Source organism: Emys orbicularis, chromosome 10 (assembly GCF_028017835.1).
Source record: "Emys orbicularis isolate rEmyOrb1 chromosome 10, rEmyOrb1.hap1, whole genome shotgun sequence".
NCBI classification, from domain to species: domain Eukaryota; kingdom Metazoa; phylum Chordata; order Testudines; family Emydidae; genus Emys; species Emys orbicularis.
In genome coordinates this window covers 76816543-76839144 of record NC_088692.1, presented here as the reverse complement: position 1 = coordinate 76839144, position 22602 = coordinate 76816543, and the positions used below count along the sequence as shown (strand labels likewise).

Sequence of the window (22602 nt, the reverse complement as noted above, 5' to 3'; positions counted from 1 at the left end):
GACTGCTTCCCAGCCAAGACCTGGCCCATGCAAGGTGAATGACCCAAGTGCTAAATATCCTGTCAGAGATTAAATCCTCCCCCTCTTTGTACAAAAAATACTAGGGTCTTAACCAAGTCCTGATGAATGGAAAGCCAAGGGGGTAAGCTATCCTTTCTGGTGGGTGTGTCTGTCTTCTCAACAATTGGTTCTTCCCTGCCCTGAAACTGGCACGTCCTCATATGACAGATACTCTAGGCTCTCCCTTGCATTCTCAGTCAGGTTTCTGTAGGCTAGGCCTCAGCATGGCACCACTGCCAGCTTCCCATTTAGTGGTGTGCAACTGAGCTTCAGCTGCTAAGCCCCAGGAGAGGTGAACATATGTAACTGTACAGGAAGGCACTGGGCATGGGCCACAGTCTTAGTCTGGTAAACTGGTACAGCTGCCCCAGAGGAGGGGGAAGCCCTGTACTGGGCCACCCTGAGGTGTAAAAATCACCTGCAGAGAGCAAGGAGGGCCTTCTCTGTCAGTACATTTGGCTACTAGCCTTGAATGCAACATTTTTCACTCACAGCCTGTAAAATGAGAGTCACCATTGGGTGCCGGAAGTGAAATGCCTCGTTATAAAAATAAATACGCGACCGTAATAAAACTGCCTAAGATCCCAGCTCTGAACAGAACACACTTTAGATGAGATTCACCAATGACAAATAAATACACCCAACGAACAACAGCGCTTAAATCAATTCCTTCTTCACTTACCTGCCGAGACCCGGGTTCTGTGTTTTTGCAGTTACAGTTGCTGATATCGCTAGTACATTAGGCAGCAAATGCACTTGGGTCCTGACAGGTAAAAGCCTTTCTTCAGAAGAGAAAACAGCAGCCTTAGCTTTGGATTTCCCTGCCTTTGTCCCTGAAAGGTTTAATATTGCTCAGGCCTTGTACTGCTTGTATTTCAGACCAGAAAAGCTCACAACACAGCACAGTTCAGACCCCTGCCGGCTGGTGACCTTTGCTTTTGCTTTTTTGCCAATGTTTGCCCAGAATTATAGCCTCATTTTCCTGTAGTCCCAGTCACACAATTTATTTTTTGTTTATTTCAGTTTCTACCATCACCACCACTTGGAATTTAATATAACACTAGCCCTTCCCAATACAACTATGGTTTACTTAACCCAAGTAGTGCACTGGACTTGTAAAACTGTCCCCTTCCTTACGAGGCCTTTTCCAAGCGCTGTCTAACTGAGACAGCTTATTTTACCCACTACAGGAGAGAGGCAGTTGGCTGAGCTTTGAGGATCACATTTTCAAAAGCAGCCTCTATAATGGAACCCCAACATTTTCACACTTGCTTTTGCACATATATTCCTCCACACTGACGTTTTTGCATGCCATTTTTCACACCCAAGTTCATGCAAATTCAAAATCTTGAATTCACATGCATGTGCCAGGTGATCAGGTTTGCACATATAACGCACGCAATGACCATCCAAGTCTGGTGGTGTGTGCAAAAACTGGAGTGTAGAGAGCTGTGTGAGCAACAATACAGGCATGCAAAATAGGAGGCTGACTTCAAGAGCTGGGGTTGAGCGCTCGATGGCCCACCCTCAAGAAGTATCCGCTTCACCTAAATGTTAGAAATGGGAAATCACAGAAGATATGGGGGGAAAAAAACATGAGGTCACTGAGACCACAACACAGCTCCAGTGCCCTCATACCCAGCAGGTTTCCATCTAGGTGAAAACTTCGAAGGGATTTGCCTGGGTTGCCCCACTGCCAGTGCAAGGAAGGGCAACAAGTCCTGTTCTCAGCTAAGGTCCAGGACTTCCCTTGGGTCTGGCCCACCTCCCCTTTCACAAGGCATTCGGGACCAGCTCAATGAAAGGAGGGGAGTAATGGGAATGCCCTGGTACGGGGATGTGGGGACAGGAATTGAAATAAGCCTAAGCCAGAGCCAACTGCTGTCCTTGGGGTATCACACGAGTAACCAGGCTGGGGGAGAGCTCTGGTGTTCCTGGCAGCAGAGCAATAGCTAACCCTCTTCATAGGGGGAGCGAATGGAGGATCTGCACAATGTTGGAGTCACTTGTGCCTCCCTTGTCCACAAAGGCACCCACATTCTAGAGTAGATCTTTGCTTTGAGGCACACTGCATGAGTTTCCCCAAATCCTGCGCTTTGACATATTGGAACCACACAGGCTTCACAGCCCTCAGGAACGTCTGGTCCTGTGGTGGGTGAAAGACCTACCCATGCAGACTAAAGGGGCTCCGTATTAATTCCGGCAAACAGGAGACTCCCCTATATGTTCCCCTATAACTTGGCCCAGCGTCCTTCCCAACTCCCACAGCACGTCTGCAACTATTTCCTCTCACCCGTACAGAAACAAAACAAACAAAAGCAAAACCCGACACCCACAGGCCCAAAGCAGCGGCAGCAGGGGAATCATGACTCCATTCCATGGTATCAACCCTGCTTTGCTTTTTTGCTGAGTAGCTGCTCAAAACAAGCTTTGACAAGAGAACCTTTCCCCAGTGCCATAATTGCATTTGGTGGGGCTAAGAATAGGGCATCTGACAGCCTGAATCTCGGTGTCGGGAGCTTAACAGCTTTCAGGGGACAACATCCTCTCCTTTCATTAGACCAGTTATTAATAACCATGCTGCATTCAGGCCTGATGTCTTTCCTTGCTCCTGCCCTCACCTTGCTCGGGTGCCCACACACAGAGTTGGCTTGGGGAATTCACCACTCATGGGACGGGGGAGGGGAAATCCCTGGTTTGCAGCAGAGCTGGAGGGTGGGGTGCTCCTGAATTTAACATGGAATTGTGGGGTCTATGAGTGCTATGACTGGGGGAAGGGGTTTGAAGGGTTAGTTAAATGGGCAGGGGGGGGGGAGGGGAGAGACTGGATGGCCCCCTCACCAAAGCCAGCTCCCATGGTCCAGCTGCCCCAGGAGAACGAAGCCATGCAGAGCGTGGGGGGAGTGGTGCACCAGACTGTGGTTTCTCTATGATCTCTGGGGCCATTAACACCCCTTCCCTGCCTGCCCTCCTGCCAACAGCTCAGTTCTGTTATCCAAAGCGACCCGTAAACAATCATGCAGCATTGTAACGCCAACAGCCCCGCGCGCTGCCCCGACTCCAGAGTCTGCTGCACTGGCCTTGGCCGTTACCGCCGAGCACTGACAGATCCTGGTTTTTGTAAGGCAGGCCGAAGAGTCACATTTTGTCTCCACTCCCCTCGCCAATGCCTTTATTACAGCAAGCACCGCCTCAGCCAAATAAGCCACTGCACCCATCCCTCTCCAGCAGCCTTAGCCCCTGCAGACTCCGCTCCACTAGCACCAGAGAGGCCTTCCCCTGGATCTGCTTACGTCCCCTCCCTGTACCAGGGCCCCCTCCTCTGATTTAAGCCATGAACAAGACAGCTCCAGATAAATGGGGTGATTGTAGGGGGGAGGGGATGGGGGTGTCCTCTGTGCAGCACGCCACAACTACGTCGCTAGCTGGACAGAAGGATCCTTTCTCAAATGTACCCTGCTCTGTTGATTGCTCTGGGCAGGGGATGCTGGAGGGGGGGGGGAGGAGAGAAGATCCCCCACTCCTTCCATGACAAGGGCCACATCCCAACAAGCTATTTCTGGGTCTGCAGCGGTCACCTTTCAGATTCTGCCTTGACAGTGGCTCCCGTGCTCCAGGCTCCTCCTGGCTGGAGCTGCCAAGCGGCACGTTCTCCCCTCGTCCTCCATTAGCTGGAGGAGAAACGAACCAGAAACGTTTGTTTCCCAGGCCTGCTTCGAGCAGGAGCCCGTCTCTGAGGAGGCCTTTCGCCAGGAGGTTGATTCCTTTTATTGATGGGGGCATGGGACAGGGACTGCTTCTCTCCCCCTCCCCTGGCTGTCCCTGTCCCCTTGGCCAGGCCTTTGTCCTCATTGACATGCAAGGCTGGCCGCAGTGGCCATTTGCTGAGCTGTCTCCTCGGGAAGGAACCACCTTCCCCTCCCCCAGCTCCCCGGGCTGCCAGTGGAGCTATTCTTCAGCCTCTGCATTTTCACAGCAGCTCAAAGGCAGATGCATCAATCCTTTCAGGGCCTGGAGACGTGAGGGGAATGTCAACAGGGCCTGGGCAGGTGCTGATAGGTTCCCAGCCATCTCCCAGACCCCTGCGTTTCCCCTGCACCCCCCACCCCTTTGGCAGGTACTGGACCAAGGGAGAGGGGGGTGGATGGTGGGGGCGGGGGAAAGAGAGGAGGGGCAGCATGGCATACTAACCCTGAAGAGCACCCCTGTGGCAGTGCCAGTCAGTCCCCAGCCAGATGACAAACTACAGCCTTTGAACACACCCTGGGGGAAAGCCCTGATTTCAGCGCCGTTGCACCAGGGATGAATTTGGCCCATCTGTATGGCGGGGGCTCTCCTCACATCTCTATCGTGTCCCCTGGCAAAAGAAGCAGGGCGGAGGGTTTTGCTTTCAAAACCGCCCCCTATTTGGGGCGACGCATGGGCTGGGTGCCTGTCCCGCATGCCGAAGTGCGGTCAAAGCATCCTTAGAATGGCACAAGCCCCTCCCCAACTCTGTTCTCTGTATGGCTCTCCCAGGCAGCTGCTCTGGTCCCCGGCACTGATCCCCAGAGTCTGACAAAGGGTTGGCGCTGGGCAATAGAAAGGTTCAGTTCCTCTTGTCTGTGTTCTGTGGGAGGGTGGCTGTTTCTCGTGTGTGGTTTACCCGTAGGTGCCGTGATCCTTTACTCTATGTTCCGAAAGCCTTGAGTCTCTACATTTAAGAATTGGCAAATTAGAAAAATTGTCCTGCAATGTCAAAAGGAGGAAAAGGGTGGGAAGGTGGGCGGGCGGAATTGCAAGTTCCTCCAGGGGCACTGCCCTGGCTCAGTGCCCGAACGCCCGGGGGGGGGACTGAGTCACACATTCAGTGCATATCTTACAAACGGGGCAGGGCCTCCTCCCAGAGCTTTTCTCTGCGCTAGCAAGAGTCTTGAGCTCGGCACGAGCGGACAAAGCACAGCAGGGTCATGTTTCACTGCTCCACAGCTTGGGGGAAAAGATTCCTCCTTTTTTTGTTTAAGTACTTTACGTTTCTTCTCTTCTTTTTTGTTTTGTTTTGTAAAGTCTTAGTTTCTGTAACAGCAGCTTCTTTCTGTATTGGTGTGGAAGGTATATATATCTATATCTATATATCTATAAATATATATAAGCCAAACTGCCTTACAGGTTGTTTTTTTTGTTTTGTTTTGTTTTTCAGTGTTGTATGTGTAGCAGGCACTTGAGTTTATATGAAGATGTTTGCTTGGGGGCTGAAGGGGTCGGGGAGAAGAGGAGGTGGGGAGGGTGGAGGAAGGAAGGAGCAGGAACTTTTGACAAGTGGCCACTGCTAGCCAAGGATGTCCAGGTAGATTGGTGTGGCCTTGCCAAGAGCATGAAGGATCTTGTAGATTTCCTTGATGTTGAGCCGCTGCTGAGGTTCCCTCTGCCAGCAGCCCAACATGATGTCATAAACCTCCTTGGGACAAACTCGAGGCCTCTCCAAGACTCGGCCTTGGGTGATGCACTCGATGACCTGAAACGCAGAACAGAGAGGGTGAGTCCCACACAACAACGCGCCGAGAATGTCCCTTTGCCGAATCTGCTTAGCCCTGGATGGTAACCAACATTTCATCAGAGCACTAATGAGCCAGCAGATTCCTCTGATTTGAGGTGTGCGGGCTCCCAGCTGGTGATATGCAGCAACAGATTCTCAGCACCTGCCTCCTGCTTTGCAGCTGCAGTTTTGCAATCTCAATGAAATACACTTTTGATTTTGCAACCACGATTAACTCCAGGCACAACTCCTCCCAGTTTGACACCTCATTACCTGACTGTACCTATGGACCAGAAGGCTTAGTCAAAGAAGGAGTCCAATGGTAATTTATATAGTGGAGAGGCTGAACCTGAAAGTGATATGTCAGTTTTTCCTGATGGTCTAAGAAAAAGTTAATTTTTTTAATATAATCAGTCTTTCCCCCAGCCCCCCTGAAAATAAAAGCCTTTTCCATGGTGAAACCCAGGAAAATTCTACTAGGGGGATTTCAAAGCATCATCTCCCACCTGCCTCTCCCAGGGCAAACTTGTCTAATTTTTGATGTTTGAAAGCAGAAAAAAGAACACCATTTCATCTTGGATCAAATTCATGATGGAAGGAAATCTTGCAAATGTTCACACCTCGCTCTAGGTCAGGTCGTTGCCGCTAATGAGAAATTTGCGAGCAGCTCGTGCAGCATGAAATGGTGTCTTTAGAGTGACTCCAGGGGAAAACAATTCCCCAAGCACCTGCTTTTTGAATCCTGCTCGCCAGAGAAAAGGATGTAAAGGGGGAAAAAAGTGACTTGTCAGAGACCTGTTATCACTGACTAGCCCCCTGTTTGGGAAGTGATGTGTCCCGGCACTGTGGTATCTGAGTGACCCGACACACGCTGCAGATAAACACAGATCCCAAACAGTGCTACTTGCGAGGCAAGTAGACCAGCAAGGGGGGCCTGAAGTTTATCATTTGTGACTAGTAATGGGGCCCGGCACCCATCCAAACAGATAGTTATCGTTCTGATGTTTGCATAGACGTAGCAAGAGGATAAGTGATTAGGAGGAGCTGCTGATGGGAGGGCGATGGAAATGCAGTGCTGCAGACAAGGCTCCATCACCATACAGCTGATGGCAGAGTCAACTTTCGGACCCTTGGTGGAGCAGGCAGAGAGACATGAACTAGGACCACTAAAAGGCTTCCTGTATTCGAAAGACCCAGGGTGAGCCCCTATCTCTAGAGAGGAAGAAAAGTTTAGATTTAGCCAGTAGGGCTCGCTTTGGGTCTTCAGGTGGTCTCTGAGTAGCCATGTGCCCTATTCCATCTTCCCCTCAGCGAGGGTCTCTTCTAGTGTTTAGCAGAATGTCTAAAAATGCTCATTTTAACTTTAACCGGCCAACAGCCAGACAAAATCTAGACTCATGTCCCCTGTAGATGTCCCGGAGTGGAGAAGGTGTGTCCCAGACCTGCTCATCCTCATTAAAAGTGACAGTCTAAGATCTGGTGGAGTCAGTTCTCCAGAGGCCCTTGGACTTTGCATGAGTCTCCAAAGCTTGCTTCTAACCAGCAGGGCAACAGCAAACACGTCCCTAACATTTGGGAAGATGAATGTGCAATGTTTTGTACAGGTTGCCTGTGAATTCTCTCCTTTGAGGAGAAAAGGGAAAGGGACAGAGGAAAGACGGGGCCACGTAGAGATGGAGGTGACAGTGGTTAAAAGTCACCCTGTCTGGATGTAGCAGTACTATTCCTAGCCCAACGGTACCAGCTTTATATGTTCAAAGCACTGTTTAAGGTTATTAGATGGGTTAGTTTGATTATCCCCATTTCACAGACGGGGAAACTAAGACAGGTGCAGAGACATTTGTGCGGTCTGGGTTCCAGCAGGACAGCTCATCCATGTGGGATGTATGCACGCTCATTTGTGTGTGTGTGTATTTATCTCCAAGGCAAATGCAAGAGCAGCTCATTAAGTATCATAACAAATGGCTTCTGTGATCATTTCTCTCGCTCTTTGTGTCTCTAAAATGTTTGTGCGTGCTGCTTCGGGAAGTGCACTGAGCTCACAAATGGGCAAGTATTAGCGATGTAAAGAAGCACCTTGGATAGTCCCTCTCTGCACTCACTCAATTAAGGGATCTGTGTCCGGAAAGCAGAAAATGCACATTTCTTGTTAAAAGAGGTAACATTTCTGAAATCCATTAGACACACAATCGGATAAAAATGTGCACGTTTCCCGGGCACAGCTCTGTCACTGCACTCAAACGTGAGCTGGACCACTGCCTGCTGTTCCAGACCTGCCTCTTCTGGATGTAACTTGAGCCTGACCTGCAGCAACCCCTACTAGTCCCAGTTCTGAGCGTGCTTCTGTGCTTATCTAGCCAAACAGTGTGGTGGGTATGTCGCTAAATCATGGATTTGGGAATCAAGGGACATGGGATCTATTCCCAGCTCTGTCACTGTATCAGGCTCTGTGCCTCAGTTTCCCTATCTGTGAAATAGGGATAATAGTTATCCCTCTGAAAGGTGCTTTAAATGCTATGCTGAAAAAGACCATAAGAGTGGCAAGCATTAATTACCACTGTTATTGTGAACATCTGGGAGGTGACCATCAAACTCGATGCACTGATTGCTCTGAAAGCATTGTTGCAAAGATGGCAATGGAAGGAGAACAGCCCTTCTCCCCGTGAGCAATAATGTTCCATTTTTATGGTCAGATCTGTCCCTCCCGCATTCACCCGCAGCTCCCACTGGGGTCAATGGGAGTTGTACATGAACATACAAGGGAAGTGCCTGGACCATAGGTGTTTGCTGTGAATTGGTATTTCCCAAATTTCCCCCCCTCTTTGGGGTGCACATTGAATGGCCTGACCCAGCTTTCTATAAAATACTGGGGGTCCACCCCGTCCCTGCACCTCCCCACCTGCAGCCCTCGCTATGACCAACATTTTACATGCCCCAGGTTGGGAATTCTGCTGGAAATAATTTACTTGCAACGGGCTGCTGCTTAAAGCCAGACAACTCAGTGCCAGTGTGGGGCGCATTAGCCCTCCATGTAACCTTACTTTACTTGTGGCTGATTCAAACCCACGAGGAAGGGGCAGGGGTGGGATGGGAGGAATTATGGGTTGGGGGCTCTTCTCAAAGTAAGAGCCTCTGTCAGGCTGCATTTCACAGACAGAAACCATGGCTTCACCTAGCCCTTCCTCTGCGAGGCCATGATGCTGTTATGAACAGTGGCACCCGAGGTGGGGGAAGGCTAGGATTTCCTCCTGAGAATGTGAAAGGTGGTGGTGTACCCTGGCTTCCAACGTGGATAAGGGAGGCAAAATGACCCACCTCCAGGTCTCAAAGTGCCCGAAACATCCTGCAACAAGCATGCTAAGCCCCTTTCCATCATGTCTCGTCTCCCCTCCCCTCCCCAGCCCAAGATGCCCTGGTTTATCCTGTACCTCTGTGTTTGAGAGCTGGAACCAGGGCTGCTTCCCATATGTGAAGATCTCCCAGAGGATCACCCCAAAGCTCCACACGTCACTCTCTGTTGTGAACTTCCGGTACATGATGCTCTCAGGGGGCATCCAGCGGATGGGCAGCATGGTGTGTCCTCCAACCTGCATGGGGACAAAGGCACAGGCAAATCTGGGTTATCAGAGCCATAAGAGAGGGGAAAGGCTGCACTTAGCTTGCCTAGCCTGTCTGAGCACCCACATGGGTAGCCTGCACTAACTCCTCCCTCTAACCCCCACACACTCACCCATCAATGCAAACTAGCTAATATCATAACATGAGAGATCAGAAGTAAAATATATAGAGATAAATGATCAGCTCCAAAGATTTCCCTCTTCCCAAACCTGACTTACAAAGTAATACAACAAAATGCCTAGAACGTGTTCAACTGCTGATGAAGCAACAAAAGGCAGGAAATATACAGTCTAAACCAAAGCACTATCCTTAGCCTTCCTGGGCCTAGATATTGCAGAATGAATGGCATATTCAGTTTTATGCCTGAAATACATAGAAATACGTACGGCAGAGGTATGTCAATGTTCTTTATAGCTTTCCTGCTGCCTAGGACAGCCTCAGACAGGTTTGGGTTCCTATTAAATAACTGCACAAAGGGGTGTGTACCCAGAAAACTGCACCAGGAATCCACTCAAGCAACTGCAGGTGCAAAAGCACAGTCAGTGGATGAAGGCTTGGCCTTCACACCGTTAGATACCACGGTGATGGGCGCAGCATAAGAATCTACTCACAAAGTAAAGCCTTCCCCTTCAGAATGTCTGAAATCTGTGGAGCCCTTGAAAGAATAGCCTGAGACTATTCCTCTGAGGAATGCTGGGCAGGGGAAGCATTTCTGGGACAGAGTTTCCCCCATCGCCAGGACATTTCAGTCCAACTGGGGAAGTACACAAGCCGTGGCAGCAGGAAAGCAGAAGGAATCACCTTGTCCTTGCTAGAGATTTTTGTACAACTAAAGTCTCTGAGCAGAACCAGCTTCTCTCTGTTCTGTCCTTCAATTCAGGAATCACCATCTGCAGAGGAATAACTAATTGATAGGAGTTTTGAACAGCAGGTGTTGAGAGCAGTGTGGCTCCATGTCTCCGGCATTCATCTCTTGTGAGGGCAGAGTGTCCTAGACTACCATTCCTTTCGTACTGATGCTGAGAGACTCCCTTCTGTGTGCATGTGTCTTTGCACATGCACGCTTGGGAAGCTCTTTTCATACTATTACAGACACCGACCAGTGGAAGCACTAAAGTTCAACCACGTGGCAGCTGGAATGAAGCGGCTGGAGTCTTTCTCGGTCTCTGGAGATGAGCAGAGGCAAAGGCCGCTGCTTCTTGGGACAGGGGCTGGAGCGCCTGGCCTGAAATTTCAGCAACACGGGGCTGCCTGTGTGCAGTGTGCTGCTGCCATTCGTGGAAAGAGGGCTGGTGTACATTTTTGTAAGTAACAAATGACATGAAGACAGTATCCTGACTCCACGTCATTGGTTTCCCATCCAAAGAGAAACCATCCTCCCAGGCCCCCGGTTTCAGCTACTGTTCGGTCAAGGGGGCAACAGTACTCAAAAAGAAAAAGCTTTGCAAGTCCCTGCTTTCCTCACAAATTCTCAAAGCTCCCCTGCTTCACGAGATCGCTGCTAGTGCTAAAGCAGTGTCAGTAAAGAGGCAAGCTACAACACTAAGCTACAGAAACAATTTCATAGGAGGTGTTCAAAGTAAGTTATGACATGGGTAATACACATGGCAGAGAGAGCCCTTAACCAGGAAGTGGTGATCCAAACTTCCCCAGAGTTTAATGGGGTGCAGATCCAGGCTCTGAGTTCTGTCAACTGGCCCTGTCTGTAGTTCAGTGGTTCCCAAACTTGTTCCAACGCTTGTATAGGGAAAGCACCTGGCGGGCCGGGCCAGTTTGTTTACCTGCCGCGTCCGCAGGTCCGGCCGATCGCGGCTCCCAGTGGCCGCGGTTCGCTGCTCCAGTCCAATGGGAGCTGCTGGAAGCGGCACGGGCCGAGTGACGAACTGGCCGCCACTTCCAGCAGCCCCCATTGGCCTGGAGCAGCGAACCACGGCCGCTGGGAGCCGCGATCGGCCGGACCTGCGGACGCGGCAGGTAAACAAACCGGCCTGGCCCGCCAGGGGCTTTCCCTGCACAAGCTGCGGAACAAGTTTGGGAACCACTGCTCTATTGCTTAGTACAGCCTAATTTTACCAGAAGTATGATTCTTTAAAGTCTCAAAACTATCTTTCACTTTAATGTGCGCAGATGCTCAAAACTGCAATTCGTGAGGATGAACAGCTTATTGTATCTCCACACCTCCCAGTTAGAGATCCATCTTTGGCTGAAATGCTCTCCATTTGCTGCCTTGAACCCCCAGGAATGCTATTCCTATTGCAACTGGAAAGACTCCTTCCTCTGTTCCTTTTAAATCTTGGCTGCGATTTTAGCTCTTTCCTGCACTTCCAGCTTTTATGACTTACTTTCCCTTATTTTGAAGGACTCCAAGGAAATTCTTTGTCAACACAACATGACATATATCCAAGTTAGTTACTGAAAATTATTTTGTGCTAATGTTTGGCTCCCTGCACTCCTTTAGTAGCACTGACTTAGTTTTCCAGCAATCCTGAAATCATTGCAGAGCTCTGTAAATCTGCCATATCTTGGCGCTTGTGGGAGATACAAGTAGTGAAATATATATTGTGTACATTTAACCTCCTTTTGAACTAGACCCGCGCCAGTCAGGAAGTTTGTGTGCCAGATCCTCAACTGGTATAAACTGGTGTGTAGCTTCACTGGCTTCAATGCAACTACAACAATTTATACCAGCTGAGGATCTGGCTGTGAAAGTAGAGAAAAGAACCAATAGTCCATCTCATCTCTAATGAGCCAAATCATCAGCCAAGGCATTGGCCTTCTCTACACACACATTGGGGAAAAATTACCCATAGAGTGAAATACAAGGTCAGCTGTTGTCCTAAGGATTTAACGACAGAATTTTGGCTTAGCTCATCTGTTCACAGACATGGAGTGCCCAGGGGCTCCTCTCATCTCTGTACTTCATGTGCAATGTATTTGTTATTGAAAAAAATACCAATAATTCATTAGGAAGATGGACGTAGGCCAGGGTTTCTCAAACAGGGGTCACCGCTTGTGTAGGGAAAGCCCCTGGAGGGCCGGGCCGGTTTATTTACCTGCCCGTCCACAGGTCTGCCAATCGCTGCTCCAGGCCAATGGGAGCTGCTGGAAGCGGCGGCCAATACGTCCCTCGGCCTGCACCGCTTCCAGCAGTTCCCATTGGCCTGGAGCAGCGAACTGCGGCCAGTGGGAGCCGCGATCGGCCGGACCTGCGGACGCGGCAGGTAAACAAACCGGCCCGGCCCGCCAGGGGCTTTCCCTACATAAGCGGCGACCCCTGTTTGAGAAACCCTGACGTAGGCAAAAACAAAAGACTCTGGAGCCCAAAATATGCCCAATCTAGGGCTGTAAGTAAGGGTTTCTTGGGAGTTCTGTATTTCAGAAGGGTAGCAGCTTTTTCAGTGGGTGCAGAGTTAATGTAATACCTGCCATTTGACGTTTTCAAAGCACAGCCATTAACTCCACACCAGCCACGTACCAGGTTGATTAGGGATATAAATGATAATCCCCACTTCACAGATGGGGAAACTGAAGCACAGAGAGGGGACAGGACTTTGCTTGAGGCCTCACAGTCGGTCATGGCAGAGCTGGGTATAGAACACAGGCGTTCCTGGATCTCAGTCCTGTGCTCATTCTACTATGCCCCGCTGCTTGCTAATGTTGCAAACGTTATCATCTAGAATTGAGAGCAGCCAGATTAGACTGCATAGGCTACAGTACATAAGATGGCATGTGGCCTGGATAACAGAAGATCCTTCTTACACCATGTGCTGGCTACAACAGGCATTGCCCTTTGGGGGTTCTTCCCTGTTCTGAACCCCCGCTTCCCACTGTATAATCACATAAGCATGATTCCCAGGCCTGTGCACTGTACCTGGGACCACCTGGAGTAGCATCCATTGGCAAAAGCACCGGAGAGAAATGAGGCTATTAAACAAACCTGTCTACAAAACAGACTTTATTTTTCCTTTTGCAGAGCCAATTTACATTTCATGTCCTTGGCTCTGGATAGAATCATTATGTATATTTATAGGGAAGATGAAAGTTTGCTTCAATCAATCCACAGTTTGCTGAGACAGAGCCCAGGGTGGCAGTTTCCTGCAATAACAGTGATCGCGCAGGCTGACTCCTTGTCAAGAGACTGCTGCTTCAAAATCATTTCTGAACGATTCCTGTCGCTCTCTTCTCCACCCTCCACCACTCCCACCCAGAATCAGACACAGCAGAGCTAGAAAAGAGCTCTTCTGAAATCCAGACCTGTCTACCTGGGGCAATGCAGGATTGTCCAGTGCAGTCTTCAAAGTCCCAAACGATGCAATTCCCACAACTCCCCTTGAGAGACGTTCTACAACCTGGTTACAGGTTTCACTCTCAAGAAGTTTATCCTGACATTCAGCCTAAATTCTTCCTTTCTTCTCCTTTGCTCCTAAAAGAACTCCCCCTCCTCCTTGCTATTCAAACTGGTGTGTATTATTGCCACTAATTATCTGTATAACTATAGCACCTGAGAGCCTTAGTCATGACCAGCACCCCATTGTGCTAGTTGCTGTATAAACACACAATATATTTGCAGCCTTCCCGCCGAACCTAGCCGGACAGCTTTAGCTCTTACTTTTTCTCTCTAAATCAACCTCTCCAGCTTCCATATCCTTTCCATTGCTCTGCTCAGGGCCGGCTCCAGCATTTCTGCCGCCCCAAGCAAATAAATAAATAAATAAATAAATAAATAAATAAAAAGCCGCGATCGGCGGCGGCAGTTCAGCGGCAGGTCCTTCGCTCCTAGAGGGAGTGAGGGACCTGCCGCCCCCGAATTGCCGCAGGTGCCGCCCCTCTCCCTTGGCCGCCCCAAGCACCTGCTTTTTAAGCTGGTGCCTGGAGCCGGCCCTGGCTCTGCTCCTTCCAATACTATCCTGGTAACGTGATGCCCACAAATGAATGCCGCCTGCGGTGCATTTGCTTCAGAGCTGTGGAGAACTGTCTTTTGATAAAATAGCCATCTTAGAATCAGGATAAACCACTCTCAAGGTCATGCACTGTTCTATAATCGCACATTTCCAATGGCCCAGAGCACCTGGCCTTTGCTTTGGGGCCTCATTACACATCTGAGGCAGCAGATTGCAAGATAGCAGGCCACTCCCGTAGAGTAGCTTATTGCTGTATTAGAGCTGAACCTCAGGGAAATGGGGGAGGTTCATGAAAGGCCAGGATTAATGGCCATTAGGGAGAGGGATAATTAGTTAATGCTAGTACAGCACTTTGAAGATGTAAAGCTATATAAGTGCTATGTATGATTATTATTATAAGGCTCCAGGTTTGACTGCCTGAAAGGAAGCCTGGTGTCTGGGGAAAGAAGTCTCCTTGTCCCCGCTTTCTGAATGACATCTAGCTGATTAGGAAGGACTAAAAAGACATGCCATCCCAAGTGAGTGTGGCCATACAGCAGCAAGTCACGGAGAAGCTTGCCAAGGTAGTGCAGTGTTTCAGACAATGGGGCGCTTGGGCACCTACTCTCTTAGACGTAGCCAAAACTAAAGACAGGCCTGGGCCAAAACCCTAGCCCAGAACTCCCGTGAACTTTGGATCTAGGGGTTTTTGGTTCTGATCCCCACTCTGGAGATAAGGGCCAGCTGGTGCATTAGGATCCAGAATCCAACTCCTCCAAACACCCTCTAACTTAGCCTGACCCAAATTTGTGATCCACACCCAGGAAACCGTTTAATGTACACAGGGGATCGCTTGGAAGGAGGAAGGGTCACTTGGCTGGCATTCATTTGGGAGGCCTCTGCTCTTGTCGCTTTTGCTACTCAGGTCTGAGTCACAGAAAATGTGTCTCTTTAAATGAGGCAGTTTTCTGGTGAATTTTGCCTTTTGTGTGCTGGAAGGTTAGATGTTGTTTGCTTGGTTTCTTCCTGGCCAACGTAGGGGGAAATAGAAAACTTGATGCCATCTCCCTGCCTGTTTGGTTTGTGAATGCAGTTGAATCCATTCAGCAAATTAATTCCTTTTAAACCTGGTGACAGGACATATGCTCTGTGGTTGCTGTCTCAACTCCGGCTGTGTGTGTGGGTCAGAGCAGAGCTCTCCTTCAACTGCAGAACTGGCTGACTTCCCAGGCTGGGATGGGATGGAACATGTGCGCATGTCCTTTAGAACCACAGCACCAAAAGCACCTGAAGATTCTCACCTCTGGACCTTCTTCCAACAACCAGATGTGTGTCCCCATCAGGGCGCGTTCATTTCTGCTGAGGACAATACTTACTGTTCAATAATCTAGAGCACTCTTGAGTAAATAAGAACTGCAGGTGCCTGGGTCATCTTCTGAGGGGAAGTAAGAGCAGAGCGAATACAGCTGAGATGCGGGAAAAGCCTCTGCATTTGGCAAAAACAACAAATGATGCTGCCATCTGCCCACCACAGCAGGCTGTGATTTTGTGAGTGCTCACAAGCTAAGCAGGGTTGCCCTTTGTAAGGATTGGGATGTAAGACCCCACAGGAAATTCCCAGTGTTGCTGGAAATCCAGAAGGGAGCAGTCTTCTCTGGGAGTCAGTGCTGAATCCAATGCCTTAGTGTGACGCTAGTAGATACTGTGCTGCTGGAAGTGCCAGCTTTCAGATTAGATGTAAAAGTGAGACCCTGTGTTCATTAAGGATTCCAGGGCACTCTGTGCAAGGACAGGGTGTTAGCCCTGATGTCCTGGCTTATTTTCAGCTACATTCTGCTTCTCTAAATATTCCCTGCAGACATTATACTTCTTTTTTCTTTTCTAAACTGTCTTGTTGCTTTGCTATTAAACAGCTGGCATGTTCCACCCCAGAGGTAGCTGCATTTAAGTGCACGTGTGTGTATGGATATTCATTTGGAGTTGGGGGAGATGGAATTCCATTTTACCATGTATGTAGTTTATACATGATGAAAGGCCCTAGAGCAGTGGTTCTCAAACTGGGGTTGCCGCTTGTGTAGGGAAAGCCCCTGGTGGGCCGGGCCGGTTTGTTTACCTGCCCCGTCCGCAGGTCTGGCCGATCGCGGCTCCCACTGTCCGCAGTTCGCCGCTGCAGGCCAATGGGAGCTGCTGGAAGCGGCGGCCAGTATGTCTTTTGGCCCGCGCTGCTTCCAGCAGCTCCCATTGGCCTGCAGCGGCGAACTGCGGCCAGGGGGAGCCGCGATCTGCCGGACCTGCGGACGCGGCAGGTAAACAAACCAGCCTGGCCCGCCAGGGGCTTTCCCTACATAAGCGGCAGCCCCAGTTTGAGAACCACTGCCCTAGAGAAATGTAAGACGAAGGAAACAATTCCTTGTTCCACTCCTTTTGGAAAGAAAAATCAAATGGAAAGGATCCCGCTCAATAGAGAGGCTGCTGTTTGGTACCAGAACATCACTTGTCCTTATAAATGTGTGGAAAAGACTCGGAAAGACTGCAAGGCAGATGCGTAACTCAATGTGGTCCAGCTCCAAATCTGGGCTCTGCTGCAACAGAGGCTCCAGATTCATGGAGGCAAAGCCTCTGAGTTTCGTAGACGTTCCTAACGTGGGTCCTCTCACCAGCCCCATCTTGCCTTCAGAGTTGCACGGCTCTCTCCTGTCTGGACACACCAGCTGGAGGGGGAGTATCCTGTGTGATTATGAAGGCCTTGCAAAGCAATTCCCCTGATATTGTCACAGCATCTCCAGATTGGGACCTCCTGCTGCTGCTCTACTTCGCAGTCCAGGCTCTTTCCCCTTCAACACAACCTCTCGCTGCAAATGTCAGGCTTGTTGCTCCCTGCAAAGAGCAGATCAGACAGACTGCCCCCGCTCCTTTCTTCCCCTGCTTTAGCCCTTCCACTTAACCTAAATTCTTTGCTGGGCACAGCTCAGGCCTACAGCAGGGGAGAGAACACACCGCACTCAGGGCTTTTAAGCTCTTGTTCTTCATCCATGATCCAGCAGGACAAGCGAGAGACTTGGGGCCTGGTGACTTCGCTCATTCAAATGGTCCCAGCTGCAGCCAGAGTGGAGAATGAACTATCACCTTCCCCCCAAAAACAAACAAACACCAACTGATTTTCTTCAGCCTCTTGTGTCTCCTTGATGCAGCTGCTTTGCATTCCCTCCACTGCCCATGGGGATGGCAGTCACAGCCTTTGCATTCATCTCCAGTCTCTCTGTGTAACGATTACACAGCCAGTTCTGCACTCTCGCGGCTTCACATAGCAGGCTTTGCGACCTGCCTGGGTGTCAGTAGCTGTAGGCAGCTTATATCTCATAGGGCAAAAACTGGGCCCTGTTCATAGCTCTCAGTGAAGTGCCCTGCACAGGTTGACCATGTCTGTGTTTACAAATAGGCACGGCCTCTCCTCACCAGACAGTAGCTGGCACCTGTGTCCCCCTACTTGTCAGGATGCAGTGCCCTGGCTGTGAGGTGAGGAGAGGAGGCTGGAATCACTTCTGCTGGAACCAATTGCGCTTCTCATAAGGTGGATGTAGAGAGCTGGATGTACCTGTTATGAGGCGGGGGAGCTGACCAGATAAAGTTACTGCAAGGTCGGGACGGGGGCGAGATGGACTATTTGTTCCCGACAGACTCGCATTCTGTGTTTAAATACAAGTCTAAAAATAAAGCCTCCCATTGACATTGTTTTTTCCGTACTTCATTTAACAATCTGGTTGGTTTATGACCCGTAATTCGGAATCAGGTGGAATTCAGCAGTGTAATTTGCAAGCAGGGACACCGTCCTTTTCACCCTTCCCCCGTCTCTGCTCCTTTGAGTTTGTTTCAATCCCACGGTTTTCAGCATTCCTAATGAGCCATTAACAAGCTGCCAATTACTTATGCAAATGAGAGGGAGCAGACATGGAGGGGTGGCTGTAGCTAGAGGTAAAGTCTGCTGCCTCAAAATGGCCTGAGATAAATCATTGCTACTCTAAGAGCTGCCTGCATCCAGGATTGTTCTCTGTTATTACCTGCTGCCTAGAAATGCCAGAGGTAACACGGAGAGTGGTTACAAAAAGGGAAATAGAGGATTAATCTCACAGATATTTTTAATTATGTTTGCCAAGAACACAGACAAGAACTCAGTGTGCCCAAACCACAGCTCAACCCTTCCCTCTTGTTCCCACAGAGCTCAGACATCAGCACCTACTGCTATGAAGGAGCTAGGCTAATCACATGCAAATATGCAAATGAGCAAGATCCAGCACTTCGCTTTTGCTTCCAAAACGATGCCTCAAAAATAGTACCTTCTGAGCACGTGTGGAGTTTTACACGTCACAGTCATATTTTGTTCAGCTGGGGAGGCAGCTGGTCCTACAAACTGTCCAGGTGCAGCCCGGACACAAGCCAAATGTCTGGAGTAACAGCGAGGAAAGCCTTTCTCAGCTCTGATTTGCAAAGTGCTCAGTGCGGCCACCAGCAATGCTACCAACTTCATAACCACATCCGCTACTACAGACACCATGTCCCAGGCACTGCCCAAACTGCGCACAATAACAGGCTGCATAGGTGGACAGAGGCACCTAATATCCATGTAATGCAGTGTTTCCCAAACTTGGGACACCACTTGTGTAGGGAAAGCCCCTGGCAGGCTGGGCCGGTTTGTTTACCTGCCGCGTCCACAGGTCTGGCCGATCGCGGCTCCCACTGGCCGCGGTTCGCTGCTCCAGACCAATGGGAGCTGCTGGAAGCGGCGGTCAGTATGTCCCTCGGCCCACGCCGCTTCCAGCAGCACCCATTGGCCTGGAGCGGCGAACCGCGGCCACTCGGAGCCGCGATCGGCCGGACCTGTGGACGGGGCAGGTAAACAAACCGGCCTGGCCCACCGGGGCTTTCCCATCCCAAGTTTGGGAAACACTGATGTAATGGAATGTCTTCCAGCTGTATCCAACTTTAATAAAGAGGTGTGGCCCATGGAAGCTACTGGTATCAGCATGTAATGCTCCATATTGACCCAAGCTACTCGTGGTCCCAGTGTGTAATTCTCCATCATGCGCTGAGAAGCTAATGTTGCTTGGATCAAGATGGAAATTTGCATGAATGTCCAGGGGCAGCCCCTGAGGTTTAGTGATAAGGGTTCCTGTGAGGGACACTGGAGAACTCTGCAGGCCATTTTGGCCTGCTGACCAACACTTTGGCTACCCCTGAAATTATCTAACCCCCTCCAACCACCTTCTCTTTTGCTTTACACTCTCCCAGTCTCATTCTGGCATGAGGCCAACTGACATCTCTTTTGTGCTGCATATTACCAGCTCTCAGACTGATTTTAAAGTCTCCCATATCTGCAAGATCATACAAGCGCATATGTTTTGGAGCTGGCACTACATCATCACGTCATGCGTTGTGGTGTAACCTGACAGTGACCTGATAATACAGTGATGGGTGTGTCAGGGATCAACAGCTAATCAGATAGACGGGCGTTAAGTCAAAACAGCAGGCTGCAAGCAATGTCTTCAATACGTTTCTCTTTCTACATGCATCATCTCGGGGCATGAACTTAGGTGGAGTTTTATATCAATAGATCCTTGCTCAGTAATATGCAAGTAAACTCACAAAATGGGCTGAGATATGAAGCTCAAAAAACTGCAGTGATAAACAAATTGCATGTACTACCACTACATGCAAAGACAGTGTCATCTTGGTATCTCTTAATCTCTCCTCTCCATTACCCCTATCTCTCTGTCCTGCCCACGAAACCCTCTCTGGAAAAATCATGTCCATTTTTCATCTGCAGCCAGATCCACTCCTGACTGAAGAGTATACATGATTTAGACAAGGCTCCATTACTTAACTTCTGGATGCTGGATAATCAGTTCAACTTCCTTGGCATTAATCATAATAATATTCAAAATTCATTAGGGTTGATTGTTTGGAAATCTATTTCCTATTAATGTCAGTTTCACTGAGCTCACGCCTGGCAGCCAGAGACAGAAATGTCCTGGCGGCTTAAAGACAGAAATTTAATACAATGCAGGGCCTGGGAACCCCATGATACATAAATCCCTTTCTATATGTGAAACAGGTACTCTGGAGGGTGACCTGAAAGCTGCCAGTGTTGAACCCAGCTGTACTGCAATGTTGGGATGTTAGCACATCATGCTGCAATGGAACATCACAGAGCCATAGAAATGTAGGGCTAGAAGGGATCTCAAGCGGTCATGTAGTCCATCCCTCTGTGCTGAGGCAGGACCAAGTAAACCTAGACCATCTCTGACAGTTGTTTGTGGCATCCCCAACACTGGAGGTTTTTAAGCACCAGTTGGACAATCTCCTTAGGTAACCTGTTCTATGGCTTAACTATCCTTATAGTTAGAAAATTTTTCCTAATATCCAACCTAAATCTCCCTTGCTACAAACTAAGCTGATTACTTCTTGTCCTACCCTCGGTGGATACTGCACCAGCCCATAATAACTTAATAAACCCGTTGGGTCAGATATTAAAAACTGCACACACGTAACTCTCATGCATACAGTTGCGTGCCTAAACAGCATATGCAGTTTCCTAAATTGTGTGTGCAAACAGGAGACGTGTGCGAAAGCGTGTATACAAATTAAAGGACCATTTCAAAAATCTGCCCCTTATTGTTCTGCAAATGTAGCAGTAGCTTCAGCCTACAATATGGGGGTTTAGTGTTTTCCCAAGGTGAGGGATCCTTTAGAAATATGATAGGTAGACAATCTCCATTAAATCAGGACCATCTCATCAAAATCCATTCGGTCACATTTAGTCAATCTCTTATGGGCCAACACAGGACAGTTCCTTACTGTACCTCTGCTAGTGCTTTGTCCTCTCCAGTCTATTTAAACATCTCAGGTGATGGTGCTTTCACCCCTCTTAGGCTGAGAGTCTCACTCTGTTTTAGAACAGTGGGTTATCAGCTTGAAAACCACAAAGAAATATTGAGTAACTTCAGACTGAAGTTGCTTTTGATTCCTGGCCTAGTCAAGTACCAGTTATTGGCAGAGAAGGCATGGATGGCATGTCAAACAAACATACTACATCCCATGTCAGAATGAAGATCTCAACATTCAGGACTGCAACGTCACACCCACTAATGATGCGATTAAACTAGTCAATGCCATTAGGGAAGCAATGCCTGCTCTGACATTGGTCAATGGGGGAGAAGCATAAGGAAGGCAGAACCAGGAGTTAAGGCACCGCTAGAGAGGATTTGGAGCACACACATTTTAGACACTGTGATGATACAGTGATTTGACATGTGTTGCTAATGGCTCCACTTCCTGAGGCCAAGCAAGGTGAATGCCCTGCATTGGATGGAGCTCTTTTCTTGCACGTCCCAGACGCTATAATGCATGGGCAAAAAAGTGCTGGGGCACAGAAACAGGAGGCTGCCGGAGGTGACAGCACCCACAGAAAAGTGGAAGCAGGGGACAGTTGCTGGAGGTGTCTGAGTGGGTTACAAGAAGGCAGCAGCAGCAGCAGAAAAATGGAGAGTTCAAAGCACCACTAGGGGGAGCAGTAGCCCATGCTGAAGATGGATCTGGGACTTGTTTCTGGAAACAGTAACAGGCTAATTTTGAATTTTGGGACTACAGTCCCCACCCTGTCCCTTTCTAGCCAAGCATTTGTCGTCAGAGTGACTTACAGTTCACTGTCCTGGTTGGTGATGTCTCCAGAACTTCTCGATAGACCAGCATCCACGGTGTCCAATGACCTGCTTATCCTAATGGTCTATTATTAAAACACTTCTCTGCACTTTATTTGGCAGAGAAATGTATTTTTTTTAAAAACCAAACCAAACCGAGGAATATGCTGATGCCTGGGTCCTAAATGCCATGAGAGCTAGGAAGAACTAAGAGCCTATTTCAGATATTGCTGTCTGACATCTCCTGCACCACTGGCTCCCTTTCCTGAAGCCAACCGGAGGCCCTGAACCATCCAGCCCCTAAGGGATTCATTTTGCTAAACCCACCCCCCGGTGGGACAGAAATGAAAGCTTTTGCTGGAAGCCTGTGTTGCCCCTGGATGATCAACTGTCTTAACCAGATGGATCTTTCGGATGTCTCTCTGGACACCATCTCTCCATTAGGGTTAGCCACAAGAGGAAGGACGGAAGGAGAGAGAGAAATACAGAAACCGCTAATGTTCAGCTGTGTCTGGTGGGAGGAATGACACAATGCAGATATGCATAAGGCATCATTTCTTCCTAGATTATATCCTTGCCAGGTCATTTACTGAGTGGAGAAGTTTATCTTTAAAAATTATGAGCCAGATCCTCAGCTGACTTCATTGAAGCTCCTCTGAGTTACATCAGCTGAGGATCTGGCCCTATATTTATGTTCCAGGAATTCTGTATACGTGTGTATTACACACGGAGAAACACACAGTGGCCACATATCTATACACCAAACTAAAAGATGTTCTACCAAAGGAATTAGAGTTGGAAAATACCTGCTATGTCCCACTCAGTTTATCACCCC

General features: G+C 49.1%; 1 protein-coding gene across 4 annotated transcripts in view; it reads right to left on the bottom strand.

The window, feature by feature from the left end:
- Window positions 1-5298: 5298 nt before the first annotated feature.
- Window positions 5299-22602, bottom strand: part of NTRK3 (neurotrophic receptor tyrosine kinase 3) — a 333653-nt gene continuing 316349 nt past the window's right edge. For all 4 annotated transcript variants that reach the window (XM_065412797.1, XM_065412798.1, XM_065412800.1 and 1 more), the window contains 2 exons: window positions 9004-9162; window positions 5299-5554 (listed from right to left, as the gene is read on the bottom strand). In XM_065412797.1, the coding sequence (XP_065268869.1) occupies window positions 5369-5554; window positions 9004-9162 (345 nt within the window). In that variant the 3' untranslated portion in view covers window positions 5299-5368. The remainder of the gene's footprint in view (window positions 5555-9003; window positions 9163-22602) is intronic.